Below are 19,851 nucleotides of genomic sequence, written 5' to 3'. Positions count from 1 at the left end.
AAAATTGTCGAGGTTTATTAAAAGCTTCAAACTTGTCAAAAATATAAAGGTACGAAGTATGTTTATCATCACTTTCAAATTTCATCATCATCCCTTACAGAAAAATTGAAATATAGGGGGTTTTGAGAGAAAAAAGAGGAACCCTTCCCATTTCCACTAAGAAATCCACAACTCTCCACACGCACCACCATCAGAGTCAGCGTCTGCGCCGTCTGTTGCGCGTGTTTTTGGTTTGCGAGACCTTGACCGAGTGCGGAGCGTTCGCCAGGCGCAAAAGGGTCGCCCCCAGGAGCGGCGACAAACGCGCTTGGGCAGGAGCAACGAGCACTAACAGCGGAGCATCGTTCCGAACCCGTCCTCCCGGTGTACCTACCAGACCTTGTGCACCGCGTCCTCCGTGTGTGTATATACCTGTTTAAAGTCCTTATGTCCGTCGAGGTTCGTCCGTTCGACCGTTCGTGTCCGTGCCGCGCGCGTTCGTCCGTCTGTCCGTCTGTCCGTCCGTCCGTTGGTGCATTCTCTCCTGCCTGTCTCTGTCGGGGCCCGGTCCGGCACGTCGGTGGGATAGGACGGTGCCGCGGTGGAAGGAGTAGTAAGCGGCCTACGCAGTATCAAGCTGGGTCTCAGCTTTTATTAGTTCTTCGGCGCTCGGCGGAGAACGGTGCGTGCCGGAGTGGTAGCCACCAAGCGCGTTTAGCTCCGGGATTACTTAACGAGCCGTAGTAGTCGGGTGCGAAACGACACGTCCCGTGTGACGCAGGTGACCGATAGAGGTTTCACCCTCGAAAGTTTAACGTTAAACTAGTTTTTTGAGTTCGCATTCAGTCGCGAGGCATCGCGGGTAATCGAACGATCGCGCGTGTGGTATCGACGAAGTGACCTCTTACAGAGTGAGCTGACTTGGAAGAAAAGTGTCGGGACGGTTCGAGAAGTTCGCTGTTCGCGGGGTATATATATATATATATATTTTATCGAGTGTCGGCGTTTGGTAGCGCGGTGTCGTAGAACGAGAAACGGAGCAGTGGTGAAGAAAAGTAACGAGGAACGCCGACAGGCGCGAGCAAGACCCTTGCCCGATCGATGATCGATGATAATCGTTCTTGCGACGTCGCATCGGATCAGGATCGGGCGCAAGGTGTTCGTCTCGCCGGTCCCACGGGACGAGACACCCGGCTGCCCCGCCGGCAGTGACAGTTGCTGTACGTGAGAGTGTTTTGTTCGGTATAACCACGAGCCGGGTTTCTCTCCTCCTCGTTCGATCCTCTTCTTACTGGTACTCGGCGGAGAACCGCTCCGGGGATATCCTTAAACAGTACACCAGAGGCATTACCGATCGGAATGCTACTGTGCCAGTGAAGGTAAATTGAATTCTGAAGTTCAGAGCGATGCGTTAGGGGTGCCGGGCTAACGCGACGTTCGCGGTGACGGGTCGATTCCGGGCTGGATTGACTCGTCGATGGATCGTGATACGGTGGTGCATCGCTCCATTGTCGGTACCATGTTGACGGGTTAAGAATTTTAGAGATACTCGAGGACTAAGAACGTGACACAGTGCTTTCAGGGAAATAGAGCATCATCGAGGGTAGAGAATTTTTCTTTGGAACTGATTCAATCCGAACGATCCATCGATGAGATCTGACCAAGTTTTGTTTTTTAATCGACAAAGATACTAAGAGTGCTGTTGTGTTCCGAATCCATGCAGTAAGACGTTGAAGAGTGAGCATATTTGGAAAGTTTTCTAGAATCTACCTGTACATTCTAAGAAGTTGGGAAGCACGAGGTGGAAACATTGGATTCTTTTGGGGAGTCTACTCTGTATTTTCGAAATTTAGGAAATTGTTTAGTCCATGTGTCTAATCAAGTTATTAGGGAGTGTTGGAAAATGAATCCTTCGGGTTTCCCTGTTGCTGCAAATGGATGTTTGATGGAGAAATCCAAGGAGAAGTCGTAATAATCTGATACAGGTATCTCGTGAAGCACGTCCGATGTTCCTTGTTATAACATCTCCTTCAATGCCAGATTCATGAACAATTTTCACTTTTTGGTTTAACGTGTCTTCAACTGTCTGTTTTTCTTCCTAATGTGTCCAAGTTAGATAAGAGGGTGATTCTGGGCAGCTTAAGATTTCAGGATTCGTTAATATTCCGACATGGAATATTCATGAGTATTTCATCGAGCAGTATTTCTTTTCTTTGATAAAATCATATGCGATAAATAAATCACAGTTTCGTGCCTCTGGAAACTTTTTTCCAAACTGCGAATCCATCGAATCGAACAAACATCACGAATCAATCCTTTGCGATTCTATGTCGAGTGACGTTCGACAAAAATGTACATCAGTTTTACGTTTCATTTATCGCTCCACCCAAATTATCCCAATGTCCGGTAGCGAATATAATAATCCGAAATTGAGATTTTCGTTCCTCGAGGAGCGACGAAGGCTTTTATCTCGAAGATCGCCTTTCGTGTCATTGTTTGCTGCGCGGATCGACGGATTACCTTCACGGGGGAAATCACCGTAATTATCCTGGTCATGACACGACACTGAGTCTCTGACATGCGACTTCGTGCGTCGCGCTCGTCAAACAAGGGAACGCGAGACGTTAATCGAAAGGGAAACGACTTTCGTCGGGAATTGATTGCGGGACACGTGCGTTTTCCTCTCTAGCTTGATTGGGTCTCGACATCGAGGAATCAAGAAATCCAGAGGGAGGACAGCACCTCGTTGAAAGATCAATTAACGCGCGATACGGTGACGTGTTTGGGTAAACGGATAAAAATGAACTTTTATGCGCTTTAACACGTTGATTGTTGGATAAGTATCCTCGAAAATTTCTGCTAGGATTAAATATTATTTAGACTATTGGAGACTACGTAATAAAAAATTTAGAGGGTATTTCGAGGCGTACACTTTAAAGAAACTTTAACCGTCAAAAGAAGCTTCAGCTGAAATTGTTCTATATACAAGTTAGGCTCGAGGTGCGATAAAAGAGTGACGTGAAGTTTGACACAATTACGAGGACTGCATCGCGTCCAGTATGAGCGTCCTTCTCGAGACGGTCCTCGTTAAGCTCAGAAATAGACGCCCGTGCGAGGGCTTATGAACGGCTCAATCCTTTTGCCTTTATTTTCTCTCTTTTCTCTTGTCGCTCTTTTGTTTCGCCTGTCCGCTCGCAGCGAGGCCCGCGGAATGAAGATCGCGCCTCGCTCTGACGTGCGAATCTCCGCGGGTTACAGCCGTGACCGAATCCTCGTCCTTCATTCCGTCTCGAAAACCGTCGCGAGAGTGCCACCGTCTCGAAACCGCCGTGAATGGAGGAAAAAGGGCTGGTGGGACGAGTGGATCACGATTCGGTGCACGAACCACCGACCTTGCCGCGTTCGAAGTGTGTCAGTGGAACACGCCGCGCTGGAACGGGGCACAGAGATGGGCAGACTTCTTATCTGGATGAAGATGCTTTGAATAACGAGTGGAAGCCACGGAAATTTAAGAGGTTCTTTTAGTAAATTATGTCGTGAACTATTTGCAGAAATTGCGGTAGGCAACTCTGGATGATCGTGTTGACACTGATTAAGAAATCGCGCCATTGATGTGCCCTGTTTATTGAGTATAGAAATATTTTTGTTTTGATTGGAAGTCGATTTTTATTCATAGTGTTTATCTTTTTTAGAGAGGTGTCTTTCCATAATCACTGTCTTTATTCCCTTGAATTCAATATTTACAAGAAGATATTTTGAAAATAATCATTATTTGAGTATCTATTTAATAATTTTATGTTTAGTTTTTCATGAATCACTAACATTCATCCAAATAAACCACGATACACAATTTCTACTCGTCGTCTATAATTCGATCCAAGTTCTACCCATCTCGATTTTCTGGCAGACTTTCCCTCGTGATGAATCGATAGAGGAAATAGCTCTTTGATCATCGCTGGTGTAAATTCAATGTGCACATATTTATATAGAATAAGTGCCCTGTATATTTGAAGCAAGAAACTTGACTTCCGTCTAATCTAGATATTTGCATCGATTCGATAGTTTCGCTGATCTATAGAGAGGAAATGGACGATCTAGTCGAGCAGTTCTACAGGCATTAGCCTCGTTGCTTCTGGTTTTTTCCAAGGTGTCAATTGCACCGAGGACTATTGCAGTTTTCTTGCCATTTTACCGCTCGTTGTTACCATTTCCGCCACTCCAAGTCAATAAGTTGACAAGGTTGAAAAAGAAAGAATTTGGTCGAAGGAAATGAGATCCTACTATGAATATTATTATTATTTTCATCTTGAAACAGACCTGAGTAATTTTTAATTAACACCGAAGGACAATATGCTTAGTACAACATACGTTCGAATACCAGAAAATGTTTAATTGAAGAGTAAAAGAGTGCTTAATGTTAAATTCATGATGTGCGAATAATTTCACGACTAATGACGTACTTAATGTAACTCTTTATCATCACTGTTGGAATTACCCACGTTGTGTCAGCTTTTAAAATATCTTAATTATTTTATTAGTGTACGTTATTATCAGAGCTACGTAATTCTTGGTTGTATAACATGTTGCACTTTTTATTCCACACTTTTCTGTTTACGTCGGTAAAGGTGATAATAGTTGACAGTGCAGAATCAATTATCGTGATTTTCAGACGCACCTTTTTCAACTTGGAATCATGATTATCATAAAAACAGAGTGATACGTTGGAAAGAACGATTTCTGTATTTATCTTCGATGTGTAAGATCAAGTCATTAAATAAACGTAAATAAAATAGAGATTCGTAACTCGAAATTATAGGAACATTTTTCAACCCATGTCGCTATTTTCAAAAACTAACTCAGATGTATTCGTTGAAATTGGTCTGTAAAAGAAGCTTCACAAGCTGGAAAGAGAATTTACGAACAGAGCAAGTGTAGGATAGTGACTGGAAGTCTCTAGTCGCAGAAACACACCCCGAAGGTGTTTTATGGCGAAACAGTAAAACCTCTCGAAAAGGCAGCTCGATTCAACCGGTCCCATTCAGTCCTACGGATCGGTTCTCGTATTTCTGTCCGTGCAATTTCAGCAACATTGTCGCGACCACGCCGTAAACATCCTCGATGCAGCCACGGTTGCTGAAGGAATTTCGATTGCCGCGATGGCCGCGATCCGAACACCGAAACGTGTTTTCGTCGGTGTAACGATCAGTATTCGGGAACAGCAGCCGCGACATTTGCGTAAATTTAACAAGGCGGATGGTGACTGTAGAGTGGAAATGAACTCTGAACAATAACGACGGTGGAACAATAACAAGTCATCGATTCCTGTCTTAGTGGTCGAAGTAGCCGAATAGTCGTTTTACTCCTCTTGAAAACGAGTCGAGTTCGCGTCGAGTGCTTTCATTAGCAAATGGTCGAGAATGAGAGCCAAATTGACTTGAAGTGGTGGCAGGAAAAAATATTTTCTGTCAATAGGTAGACTCATGTAGAAATAAGGTTCCGTGCAGGGTCGAAACGAGCTCGTGATGTGCAAGTTCCAAGTTCGAATCATCTTCGAAAGAATACAAAGTTTACGTTAAAATTTGAAAATGATTAATTTTTGAAAATTTATGTGCATTAGCCTCACTTATAAAAGAATAAAGTTTATATCGAACAAATATCGTATATACGTCGAAGCACGTTGATTTATGGAATTCCAAGTCGCGAGGCTGCGGTTTGTGTTACTTTTGGAAAATAAATAATCTCCGCGATGCAGCATCGACTAGCCATGAGCCTCCCCCCACCGATTGTACGTCATTTTTCCTCAACGATATTAAAGAACGAGCCGACACGGGGCACTGTCGTTGCTTCAGGCGCGAACCTTCGATTTTATCATTGAATCATTGAATGGACGGGCCGCGGAGGTCGGCGAACAATAAAACACAGGCAGAGGAAGGCGCTAAATATTTACGGGGGACACGTGACTGTTTATTGCGTCGAAGTTGTGGCCGAAGTACGCTAGAGAATCATATTGTACTTTCCTGTAACGGCGGCTTTATTGCCGTTGTTCTTGATTACCAGGCAGCCGCGAAAGGGTTGGCTCAAGGTTGCACATGTCGCGGAATCAATTGGCGTCGATCACGGTGCTCTTCTAAAAAATTCGAGGACATGTATTTTTATTATCTTCTTCCTTGTTAACACGTCTCCGTTGCCTCGTTGCGGACGCGATTTGATTATTATTGTTTTGAAGTTACATACACCCGGTATGTGGACTAATGCTAATAGGTTTGTGGACGATATTGAAAATATATATGAAAATTAACATCCACCAAACTCATTCATGTAAACGTCTGAATGAATGAGAAGTGGAATACTATAAAATACTATTATACTATAAAATTTATATTACACAAATACATTTTTCTTTTTACTGAAATAAAATAAATCTGCTTGTTGATATTAATTTTCTAATATGTGTGATATTCTTATTCATATCAGTGCTTTATTAGTCAGTGACCTTGAATGACCTTGAATCGTAGATGGTTGACCTTGACGTTGACATTTCTTCTTAACACCCTGAAGTTAGATTTTTAATAAACTTCAACACACGTATGATATTTAATCAACTTGTCAAGTTCTCGTGGAAATGATATTAGTAAATCTTATTTTTGGAAAAGACTTTTGATTTTAACTGCATAATAGGCTTATTAAACGAGTCGTATTATCTGTAATAATGCAATTTACGAGCGGTATGTAGACTTTTGTGACTGACTGTAAACGTCGTCGTAAAATTTCAAGGCTTACCTTTTGCATTCGTAACATTTACCAGGGTACTTTAGACACAGTTTTCTCCGTAATATGTCAGACACCAGAATTGGATTTAGCAGTCGAAAACAATCGAATAAACCTGGATAAACAAATGTCTCGTTTGACCTTGTCGAGCTACGAATTTTGCATTCCGTATGGTTACCTGGGTCTCCTTACCTTCGCGGAAGATGGACGTTCGGTCGTCTGGAGCTGAGAAACATTCAAATTTTATAGAATCAACATGTAATTTGCCTTTCATAATATTGTCATTCTATAATTCAGCGTAATAATCATTTCGTGAAATAATAACGATTCGTTCGTAGCGTTGTATAAATTATTCTTCGGGGAACGAACGTTACAAACGAATTCTTTCTTATCAAAGTAGTAACAAATAGTTTTACTACTCTTACGATGAATTTCATTCTCACAGGTCCTCTTCTGAAAAACAAGCACAATATTTTTCCAAATTCCAGTATGCTCATTGCGAGCACATTAATGTCGATGACAAGCAAAAACATGTCAAAATCCAAAGAGAACATTTATTTTCGCACCGTGGTAGAGTCGTAAACTCGGCTCTTCTCGATTTCTTCTCGTCGTATTAGAATGTCGCTTTTATTACCTCCGTTCCTGACATCAGCAACGGAAACGCCTTTGACGTCAGAAAATAGCACCTCTTTCCTTTAAACAATGACGCACCCAGAAATTTAGCGAGGGGCGTGCAAAGATGAACGTTAACAGGAACTATGCTTTAAACGATTCTAATAGAGAACGTGTGTAGAAAGAAATTTATTTCGAATATTCATATTTATTCTTGAGCTGTGTTAACAATATCGCCCCATGTAATTGTAAAAAGATCAGGATTGATTCGTATTCCATTAATAAATTCCCGAAGATGCGCTGGAGAGATGTCTGACGCGTGGTCTTATACTACTGCCAACGTCGCGCGCGCGCTCCCGCAGTAGTATAAGACCACGCGTCAGACATTTCAAGCGCACCTTCGGGAATCAATTACTCGAATACGAAGCCACCAACGCAATTTTATCATTCTCGATTATCGTCTTATTTTAACGCGTAGAATAGGAATATTATTTTTAATAATAGTAATGATAACAATAATAGTCTTCTACAATTAATTTCTATGTCTCATAGTCAATATTTCGCAGAAACAACTTTTTTTTTCTAAATTACAGTCCTGATAGATAAATAATATCTCTGATATTTAATTTTTATTCAATTCTAACTGTACGTGTTTCAGTTTTGAACCCCATGCGAGATTTTTCATCCTCCTTACCTCCCATAAATCCTACTGTTCACTGGTACCGCAAACGTTAAACTTCCCAATTCACAACTTTGAGGACGTGCAAATCGTGTCGTAGGGGTGGGACAAGTTGACATTTCCCCGTCACATAAAGTTGCGAATCCCTTAGGGAGGGAAAAGGGACGAGGTCGGTTTTATGGCGACGAGAAGCAACACTCCGCGTTCGTGGACCACTGGCGGCGAAGACGACGCCGTGGCCTCCTCCGAGGGGGCCCCCTGCGTCTCCAAATATGGCTCCCGGGCCTCTGTCCCGGTGTATCTTAATCTCCTGATCGCGGTCATGCGAATTGTCTCATTTAAAGCTGGCCATGCGTACCCGTCCCTTCCGCGAGGGGCTAATAAAGTCGTTGAGCGACAGGGCCTAACCCCCGGCTACGTGCTCGAAGCGGACGTGTCGCGATTAGATGGCCTTGAGAGATGAAGGAGAGACGAGGTCACCTCTGCGCGCTCGAAGGGCGACCAAGATCCCTCGCGGATAGACGAAAACGCGCGGTGAATCTGAAATCGCGCGCGACGGGCCCCTGTGTGTCCCTCTGTACCCTCTCTCCACCTTTCGTGAGGCCAGAGGCCCCGCTCCCCTCTGGGAGGAAAGCGAAGGTGATTCCGCGGAAAGGATCGAGAGGCGGCGACGCTGATAATCGGAAGTCGGCCGTGTATTTCATTAGCCGCGCCGCGGATCGACATCACCGCGTATTTTTAGAGGCGTTTTCAATGCAATCGCGCCGTGGGACGATTCAACGCGTAATTACGGTTTCGTGGAAACGAATGCGAACGCGCAGATTTGCTTTTACTCTCTAAAGTACCTATCGAGATGAATTGCATACGGATTTTTTGTTTCTTTTGGAACAGTTTGATTAGGAGGTTTTAGTAGGGAAAAAACAGTAACTGCTCCTACCTCATCTTCATCTTTTCTAGCTGGCATTTCGTTCTCGTAACTTGCATATGTCACAGACTGTTTCACTTCCTCGATTTTTCTTCTTCATCCTCGTCTACTCCTTTCTGTATCAAGATATCGCGCCGTTTCCTGGTTTCCTCTATAATAAGAGTCATAAAAGAGACGAAAAGTGTCCACTTAATTGCCACCCTCTGGCCCATTAGTGCGATTGATGCAATTGCGTTTATTCGTGGAGCGTGAGACACGAAAGATCTGCGCTGGTTACGTCAGACTCTCTTATTATCTTTTGTACTTCTGAATCCGCAATTCTACGCTGTCATAATTAAACAGCAGCGTTCAAGTCGCTAACACGAACGATGCTAACTTGGAGGGAAGGAAGCAATTTACGTGTTCTACTGAAATTAGTGCAAGTCGCGTTTATTTATAAATAGACGCGCAAATATATATTTAGTATATATTATACGAATATCATATATTTACTTATATACAGATATATATTACGATCACCATTAATCAAATTTGTTTCTTTGACAAGCATTTTTCATTCTACTCAAATAACTCTTCCATCTGCCTCACGTGTCATTTTTATTTTATTATTTTATTAACTATATTGTCTCTATATATAAGGCTCTATATATCCCCTATCGAAAAATGTAAGATGACCGTATCATTGCTCGTGAAAAGTACCTGAACCGAGATAGGGATGAGTCAGGATTGAAACGTCGATAAGAAACCGATAAGAGCGTCATGGCTAGGAAACCGAGATCGTAGCTTTGCATGACGCTTTACGAAAGATGGGGTAAAATAAGAAACAACGTGGTAGCTTATCGCACGATCGCGAAGTCATTGTCGATGTTCCGCATCGTCATCGTCATCCTCGCGACTGTCAATAGACCGTTTGCACGTATCTCGAATGTCTCATCGGATTGCATGACGACAATGGAGACCATTATCACCCGTCGCGTTCTCATCGCGATCATCGTCGGTGCACACGCGCATGCGCGGACGCGAGCGAGGTACAACGGCCGCCTTTGTCGCCGCGCACCAACGCGAAACGGTCTCATCGGGGCGATCGTTCCTGCTGCGATCGGAGAAAAAATCGAATTCATTAGCGGTCGCGGGACAGATTCAAAGAGAGCCCTGCACCGCCAGATGGAAAGTAAAAGTGGCCTGGATTTATCGGAGAATGTTAACGAGAACTGCGCGCCGCTTCTCGAGAAATTTTATCGAAAATTACGGATAATTGTCAATTATTTGTAGGGAGAAGCAGGGAAAAGTTTCTTAAATAAACCCGAATAAAATTCCGGCGTAAAGATTCACGGTGGATCGATTTGCCAGCAAATCGTAATCGTTTTCTAGAAAAAATGTTCTTTAAGAACGCGTCGTCGGACACCGACGAACAAGCAAGAAGCCGATCGTCACCGTTCACCGCCTCGGTGGAACGTATTCCGATGGCTTTTAGGACATTCTTTCTACGGAAAATTGCTGTTCCGACAAACCCTTTGGTCGTGGCAAAACGCGAAACGAAGCTTCGTCTTGTGCGACTTGCGCCCGTACTTTTACTTACGACCGCAAGTGGCATTATCCCGGTTCGACTTTAAATCGCCAATAGAACCGATTTCTCTAACCGCAGTAAGGACGACCGCAAATAGACCAACGCTCGCCCACTGACGCTCCCGTTCACTTGTCTGTACATATATAGCATACGACAGGGCTTCTCAAACTTCGAACACAATGGAATTAAATTGGCATCATTTTCGGGTACTAAATATATTTTAGAACTTTCTTTGAGAGAGTCCTGTTGTTCTTCAGGAATTTTTATTCAGTCTGAATGGTTCGATATTCTTGAATGTTTATATCTTATGTATTGTTCGGTAAAGGAATGTTTGAAAATATATATGACGAACGACTTCTGTTTAGTTAAAAATTCCATCGAATAAATATATTCAACATGGTCAGAGTTATCTTTTATCCCGAAGGTTCATGGTGAAGTTTGAGAGCCCCTGGATCGAGTATACACGCTTACAAGCTTCCCGCAACGAACGGAGAAAAACGTCTCCGCGGCTGCGACAAAAAGAAACCGTCGTTCCTATAGCGGGAAGACGGAAAGAACGACATCATAAATCTCAATCTCGATGTGGAGGTGTTATTGAGATACTAAGAGCACAGCTTTGCTTGGCTTACAGGTCGGTGATCGGGGTCTAGCGGTGTGATCGGAAAGAGAGAAGGGGAGATTGAGAGGGCGAAGCATTTAGTGGCCAGGGTTGAATGGCTCTCGGGTAGGGGGTAGCGAGGTAAGAGGAAAAACGAGGATAAAAAAAATAAAAAACGGTGGGGAAAAACGGTGGTGCTCCGGCTGTGTGTTATGGTTGGGAGGAAAAGGCTGGGAAGATGCTCGAGGTTCAACGCTCGGAGTTTTTAAGAGAGGGAGAAGCCTGCCACCCTCCTACCGACGATTTACTACTACCCCCCGATTCGTCAGGGGCTTCTATCTCCGGGTGGAAGCCCGCAGAGAGAACCGTCTCCTTCAATCGAGACGTCCACGTCAAGAGGATCGGTGAGTCCAGGCAATCACACCATATCAATGAAACAATACCTAAGAAACGGTAGAGCGCGCACGCGATCGAGCTGATGACCATTGCTTGACCATCGCGGTTCGATTCTGTCAAATACACGAATTATTTTAACAAAACTTCGTTCGTTTCGTGAAAAACGATACCAAAGTTTTGTAATTTTTAACACAGACTCTTATGGAACACACAGATTTTCTTGAGAATTTTTCAATTTAAATCGAAATACAATGTAGGAGATTGCAATTGCAAAAAAATAATAATAATTATTGACCATAACGTAACTGAAATACAATTCATTCAAATCTGAAACTGTACCGTATTTAATAAAAATTGCATACAGGGCATTGTATATTGACGTATAACAATTTGAAAATATAAATGTACGATAACGATGATAATAGTTTGCAAAGAATTCAGCTAGAACAAAGGCAACGTCGCGTTATACTTCAGTCAAACCGTGGCGACCTCGAGCGCGGAGAAAATGCGAGATTACGAGAACGATTGCAACGAGGACACCGGCGTGTTGCGTTTCAGAAAAAATACGGTCCAGGTCCTAGAGCGATCTCAGATTATGGAAATTATTTGCGCGGGGTCGCTAGTTTCGCACTGGGGATCTCGTCCTGTCAGACGTTTCCGAGAAACGCTCCACTCCAGAAAAATAATCAGTGCCCTCCGCGCGAAAGGATGTTAAGAATGCACGGCTTGCATCTAGTCGGATCAGGTTTGCAACTTCGCAGACCAGGATCTCTTGATCTGTTTTCATATTCTGAAGGATTCGCGGCAAACATTCTAGACATTTTTGTTGGGCTACATAGTGAAATAAATAAGTAAAATTATTTCTAATTAGGGGAAAATGGAATGAAATTTTTGAAATATTCGTCACTATTTTGATCTGGTAGTCTATCGTCTCAAATTTGATGTATTATTTATGAATTACATTGTTCTGGAGTGGACAAGTCTCGCGTGTCCTGTAATTTATTTCCTTCGAATTTAAAAAGTTTTAGATCGATTATTAAAAGAATAATTCATGCTCCCGGCATGAAATTATTTTAGTGTATTGGCACACGAAATTATTTATTTATTTATTGTTAAAGCGAAAAGTCAAGCAATGGTATATCAGCTCGGAACGTGTTCCGCTTAACTTTTGTCTAACTGTTCCAAGCTCGAGCTCTCGATATCGATATGTAACACATTTAATCAAAACCCTGCCGCTGACTAACGGCACGAATATAATCGTTGCGTCCCGCGATCTTCTCCTCTTGTGTGTTTAATCATTAATAATATGTCAGTAATATCATTAATCGTGGCTCGTTTAACCCTAGGATGACTTCTGAATATTAATTCGGTGACTCCTCAAATAGAAATATGTTTCTAAGAAAGAAAAATTAATAACTAAAGAAACAAACAATTCCTTCTTCTCTATTGTACAATCTTTCAAAAGTATAAGTATTTTTATATTAGAATCATTCGAGTAGATACGTGATACTCTGTAAAATTTCAATGTTCATCTGTAAGTATATCAGTAAGTATAAACAATATTAAGCTTTGATCCATTACTCCTCCGAACAAATAATAAACAAATACAATAGGTTTCTTTCTATAAATGTTCTTGGCCTCAGTTCTGATCCTGGAAGTCATCTTAGATTTAACATCCGCTGATCTCGTAACCATAACTCGTGTACGGCTCGAGACGACAGTATCGACGACCTCGACTACTCGAGGTCTCGAAACCCTCAAATCGTTCTCGAGCCGCCGGACGATTTTGTCGCATTTTTAATCTGATATGTGGGCTCGTTAACGGTATTGGTGTGTGCGTGCTGGACTCAACCATTCCTTTGTTACCTTAATTATTAATTACATTAATGATCCTCTTTTTGAGCGTGTCCGATTCGCGCTCTCCAAAGGCCTGTGTGTGTGTTCCGCCGCGATGGCGGTGGATTGCTTGGTGTATCATAATCTAACACGCGTGTTCTAGCGTTTAACATGTTTGACTAACGAGGAATCGCGAACAACACGAAAGATTCGAATTATTTTGAAACTCTGCTGATTTTTGAAAAAATGTTATTATAATTAATAATTAAAAGATCTTCTACCACAGACCTGTAGCTGGGTTTCAGAGTTGTTGAATTTTCGAAACGTCCGTGTACCCTTGTGCATTGCGCGTGATCTGCGAGCAGCTTTGCGAATATTAACGCGATAGCTAACTACGTTTGTACAATTTCAGTCGAAGCCGCAGCCGCGCTGCACGGATAGTAAACGTGCGCCGCGTGGGAAAGTGAAAACTTTTAGGAAATTCGCAGACGTGAACGACCGGTAGTTTGTCGTGCCCAGCGTCTGTGCAGTCGCTAATTTTACATACTTTTCATTCTCTAGAAGCATTAGAGTACATTCATTCAAAAACCTATTTCAGAATATATCCATCTAATACCCAATTTTAAAATAGATTTAATTATTAACCTGTTTTAAAATATATTCATTCAAAAACCAACTATAAAATTCATTCATTTAAAATCCAATTTCAAAATATATTCATGTAAAAATCAGTTTTAAAATAAATTCATGTAAGAATCAGTTTCGAAATCCATTGAATTATAAACCTATTTAAAAATACATTCGTTCAAAAGCCAATTATAAAATACAATTATTTAATAATCACTTAAAAATCTACACATTTTATTTAATGAAAAGGAATCAACACCTCCGTGCAAAATGTTCCAAAGTAGAAATTCCACGTCTAACATTTCAATTCCTAAAATCTTCGAATCTCGAGCATCCCTGTTATTTCTAAAACAAACCTAATTTCAACTCGCACGCGTTATGACGTGCACCAGGTTCCGCGTAGCCCGCGACGGAGGCCGAAAGGTAGTTTCGAATCGATTAGCCGGTACAGTGGTATCGCCAGCAGAGAAAGTCAGCGACACTGCCAGTCGGTGATACAGTGATACAATAATATCCTGCGAATACCGGCGTAGGAAAATTAATGGCCACTAAACAGAGGTAACTATCTTAAGGCCCGACCGGCGTTTGTATTACTTTATAGTTGGCGTCCGCTGGGTTTACGAGCGTCAGCCCGTGTACTGGATGCGATTGTAGTTTCTCCGGCAAGGCGAGCCCGCGAGGCGTAGGCAACAGCGAAGGCAGAAGCAAAGACAAGGGATATAACCCGAGGGGCGGTCGGGCGGTGCAAATAGCCATCGTGTCTCTACGGTTAGGCCTCTAATGGCATTGGCTAATAACGCCGCGAGAATCGTTCCCAAACGAGTCCAGAGACCATCTACGCGATCGTCACGGGTGTCCAGGGCTCTTCAAACACGAGGAATATTCTTATCTAGATAACGAACGATGGATAAATTATGGGTGACTAAAATAACGACGTCTGGGACACTTTTTTTTTGAGCCCATAATTTTTTGAAGCAAGAAATAGACACTAAGCACAAAGTAACATAACACAGAAGCGATACTTGAAGCAATCAAACTTACAAAGAACACAACTGCTCTCAATAACCAAGAAAGACAAAGATATTTCGAAATTTCTCATTTTAATGAATTGACCAAACAAAGAAAAATCATTTGTACGATCAATGCCTGTTCGTTAAGAGTTTTACGAGACTTAGTTGGGAATCCTCGATCCAGTGCCGCCACCTCGACGCCTGCGTTTTCGCTGGGTGGTGTCCATTGACGCGAGGCCGTCGATTTTTTTTTCATTATCGCGGCGAGGGGATTGTCAAGGTCGAATGTCAACATCGCAAACGAACGGTCAACGAACCCATCACCCATTCACTTTTTGCTCGCGCCTCCGCTCCGCGGCACCGATCCAGCCGCGTCGATTCACCTCGAACGCCAGTCGAGGAAAAAAAAAAGGAGAAAAAAAATGAAGGGAAGAAGAACACGGCGGCTCCATCGGGAGAGAAACAGTCTGAAACGAGGATAATCGAACCAGTAATTAAATTCGCTGATACGTGATCGATTTAACGACACCAGGTTAGGCGACGCCCTAACTGCTCGAATCCACGTTAATTCGATCGATCTTTCGGATTTTACGAGCTGAGACTAACTCGGACAAATTGAATTCTTCGAATTTAAATGCTAAATGCTTGCCCTTGGAAGGAAAATCTGTTGTACGCTAACAACTATGTTACGAGTGATATCAAGACAATCGTTATGCACGGTCACGCATCCTCCCGCCTGTCCTTCATGTCCGAGTTCTTCCTCTTTCTGAATGAACGACGCTGAGAATTCCCAAGTCAGTAGAGAATCTCCGCGATGAGAGGCGAAAGTTGCGAGGCGGACGATGTACGACGTTATCAAGGTGGGAATCTAAATGCTGCGAATCTAATTCAGAGTCCGATTTCGAGGTTCACAACTCCGGAGCTTCAAGCCTGGTTTATTCAAACTGTTCTCGATATTTTACGCTCGATGGACGTTCTTCTAATTTTCCCAATTCTCAAACTTTCGATAATATGTTACCATTAGTGGTTTTTTCTATCTCTTATTTATTTATTTGATATATTCCTGACGCGATCATCTGTCTTATGAAGATTTTCCATTAATTCTCTATCCACTACAAACTACCGAGTCGAACAAAGTATTGGGTTGTCCGGAAAGTCTACGCCGATTTTTGATAGGTGGTGCAGGTCTGAATACGTCGAAATGGCTGAAAACAAATAACATATATACGTACATCCCTTAAAAGGTGGAAAGGTTGTGGAACAAAATGGTACCAATGTAATTCAATAAATATACATATAAATAAATGTATATTACAATTAAAATGTGCCTTTGAAGTTTTCTTGAAAATTGGCACGAACTTTCTGGACAATCTAATAAATTCTGAACTAAGATTCGAAAACAAGTGAAACGACCTCGGCGAACGATATACCCCGTCAACAAATTTAGGTTACCACGCCGCCCCACTGCGAGACATTCCGCCCGGATGTACCCGAGGCGTCGTAAAACGCGGGCTTCGAAAGGTTCGCAACAAGCATGTTTACACCGCGAGGCGCTTGCGCCATAATCATTCGTAGAATCCGATTACGAAACTCGTCCGCGTTCACCGTCGCGTTACATATCGGGTGCACCGGTTCCCGGGGCCCCTCCGGGTGGGGATTCATTCCACGGAGCGCAGGAGTATGGTGTTCCAGGCGCGGTAAGGCGCGCGGGATAAAGAGAGGTGCGTCTTTTACGAAGCGACTTTGCGCCGCGGTAAAAACCCTCGGCTCGGACCGGTGCATTAGCGGCTGCACCGTATTTCTTATTATCCCGGGCGCGAGGTGTACGCTCCCTAGAGCTGCTCTCCCTTTCTCTCAGGCCCTCTCCCATCTCCCTCGTGTGCGTCTCGGCCTCTCGTTTGCTCCCAGGCGTCGTCAATGCGGGCGGTCCTGAGGAGTCAGCCTAGTTGGCCGGTGCAGCATTGCGTTCGTGCATGCACCTCGTCCAAGCTTGTTAAGGGCCCCTTGTGTCGTCCGCATTATCCCGCCTGGCGGCGTTTCCTGGATCGTCGCGTGCTCTGCCCGTGGATCGGCCTTAAACCCCGCCGTTGGCGCGCATAACGGGGTGTAATACGCTCCCGGGATCGTGCACGGGGTGTTCGTTACTTTGCTAATGAATGGCGGGCTCGAACTGTTACGACTGTGCTGTTAATATGCCGTTGGGAGTAGTTGGGAACGATAGAGGTTCAGGGGTGGTGTTCAAAGGGCTGCGTGGATTCTCTTGAATTTAATTTTTATTTATTTGTGCCTCAGACGGTGTGTCTACGAAGGAATTAATTTTGTATGGAGCAGACGTGTCCAAAGTGAGATCTAAGAACATCACCTGGTGGGGATAGCAGCAGATCTCAAAGTGCATGCGCGAGAATACTACTCTGTTAGGTTGCATGGTAACTTGGCTTGAATTCAGACTTCTAGGTACATTATACATAGAAATCTAGTTCTAAATCCGATACAACGAAGCAGTGCGATGTGTTCTCGTTCAGGTTAATAATGGAAAAGTGAATGCACTTGACATTAGACAGCACTTGAGCGTTGCATGTAAAAGTTTGTAAACATATTGCCTCGGTGTGTACACTTCCTCTAGGTAGTACTGTAAAATTGTTAGAATGCATTAGCCATTCTATTCTGGTCGACTGGCGCGATTGCTGAACAAATCCTATATAATACCAGGTTCTCATGAACCGAACTGGCCAAGTGATAACTGTGAAAAACGTACAAGGAAGTACTTCTGTACTGTACGGTTCGATATCGTGAAGATCGCGTATCGAATAAACGGTGGTCATTTATGTTCGGCCAATGCTTCGGCTGCTTCTCGAGTAGAAAAGAAATTCAAACCTGGATCGGTTTTACTAGCTGTTTGGGTTTTAAAGCTGCCATACGTTCACTTTTACGCAAGCCTACCAGCTCATAAACATATTCTCATTTATAATGTAAGAATGGTCTCTGTGGTGGCTTCGACGAGAATTCTGATCAGCAATATAACGTTATCGTATCGAATCGGAGCCGATATCTAGTGGCAAGCATCGAAACGAGTAAAACTCAGATCTGAGGACTGTGGGATCAATTACAATCAGTCCAATAAGTATTCGTAGCCCTCTGCATTTATTGAAGAATTCTGTCTAAATTAAATTAATTAAATTCGTATACAAATAGACTTTACACGTTTATATACACTCACAATATTAATTTGTTTGGAAACATTGAACCTATCATTTAATTTAAACAGAGTTCTTCAATAAACGTAGAGAGTGAGAATATTTATGAATCTGACTGTATATAACAGAAAGTTCTTGTAATTCTTTTTCCATTGCTCTTTTAAAATTAATTTTAACACGTTGAAGCTTTTTACTAAGAAAGTAAATAAATCTGAATAGAATTTAACCGAGTCGTAAAAATAAGTACAAGTTTAAATTCGATAAATTAAGTCTCAGTTGTATACAAACGAACTCATATACTTCTGTGACGTTCAAGATATTTTAACTGTTACAAAAGACATTTTTTCACCCACGACGCATAAATTCTGAAAAAATCGAAAAACCAGGGTTGAAAAACACCTCGACTATTTCCTCCCTCTCACCCCCTGGAACATTCTTTCCACTGTGGGAACAACTTTATCAAAATCCTCCAATCGACATCGGCGCCCTGTCGCCGTGTATCTTTAATTACGCATCTCCGCTGGTAAGGCTCGATTTATCGGCAATTTTTCGCTTCTAATGGCCACCCTGTTCCATGGCTGATCAGCTTAGATCGACATCCTCGGTTGCGTGCCAAGGGGTCTTAAGGTAGACCGCGGTCAGCTGAAACGAGGAAGTGGCGAGTATCCGATGGACCGGTATCGTTCGAGGAACGTGGAGGTCGCGCGAGCTTTACCGCGCTCGTTCGAAGAACCATCGCGAAAGAAAGGAAGGGACGAGCAGGAAAGCCGGAGGGGTGCGAGAGGTCGGTGTAAATGAGACGAATCACGAGAATAGGATTAGCGATCCCATCGGCGTGGCGTCGCGCAACCCCGCGGTATAATACCGGCGACACGGTGAAATGAAAAAGGACACGGTCGCGATTCGCCGTCGCAGAAAACCCGTTCCGCGAACCGGACAGTGGACCCGCTCGTAAAAGTGTTGGACCTCACCAAACGCCGCGCGGTGGCTTTTTCGTTCGGATCGCATTTCGAAGTTGCGTTACCGGTTAATTTATCACGTGGCCCCCGCTGTCTATGCTTTCGTCGGGATTTATTGTGCGCGCATTATATTTATCGCAACGAATGCGCGCGAATCGGTGCACGATTTATAGTTACATAATCGCTATTTCGGCGATGATTTATCTCGAGCAAATTGGGTTACCGAGCGCGCTTGCGGATCGAATATTCCGCTTGCATCGTTGCGAGATCAAGGCGTATAGAGTTGACTGAATATCGAATGCGTTTTCTGTCTGCGGTTTTTGGGGGGCTGGCGACTATTATCGTGTCGCAACGCGCTTGCAAACATTGGAGAGAGACTATTCCACTGTTCTCCAGTAAAGTGCTGATTCTGGTAGACTTAAGACACAAAATATCAATGCCAAAATTTCAAAGCAGACTTACAGATTTCGAAACTCGCTTTTATCCGCAGTTTTCACTCGTTTATCAATTATCGAGAAACCTGTTGTTCCCTCTGTGCCCCTAATGATTCGATCAACGACTATATAATCGGCCGATCTGTTTCGCAATCGCGACTACCGTTCATAGAAACAGTCACTTCACGGTCGTAAATCAAGAGAGCCTTTTTCCGCTATGCGTACCCAATTATCCTCATTGGCCAGTCGAGTACTGCGCGTGCAAGA

The 19,851-nt window shown here is 43.2% G+C and overlaps 1 protein-coding gene across 1 annotated transcript in view; it reads left to right on the top strand.

Moving 5' to 3' along the window:
• Positions 1 to 664: 664 nt before the first annotated feature.
• Positions 665 to 19,851, top strand: part of LOC128881731 (uncharacterized) — a 125,662-nt gene continuing 106,475 nt past the window's right edge. Inside the window, exons 1-2 of the mRNA XM_054133016.1 lie at positions 665 to 1,358; positions 11,162 to 11,532. Of these exons, the coding sequence (XP_053988991.1) occupies positions 11,367 to 11,532 (166 nt within the window). The 5' untranslated portion in view covers positions 665 to 1,358; positions 11,162 to 11,366. The remainder of the gene's footprint in view (positions 1,359 to 11,161; positions 11,533 to 19,851) is intronic.

Source organism: Hylaeus volcanicus, chromosome 1 (genome assembly GCF_026283585.1).
Source record: "Hylaeus volcanicus isolate JK05 chromosome 1, UHH_iyHylVolc1.0_haploid, whole genome shotgun sequence".
NCBI classification, from domain to species: Eukaryota; Metazoa; Arthropoda; class Insecta; order Hymenoptera; family Colletidae; genus Hylaeus; species Hylaeus volcanicus.
This window is presented reverse-complemented; position numbering and strand designations above follow the sequence as displayed.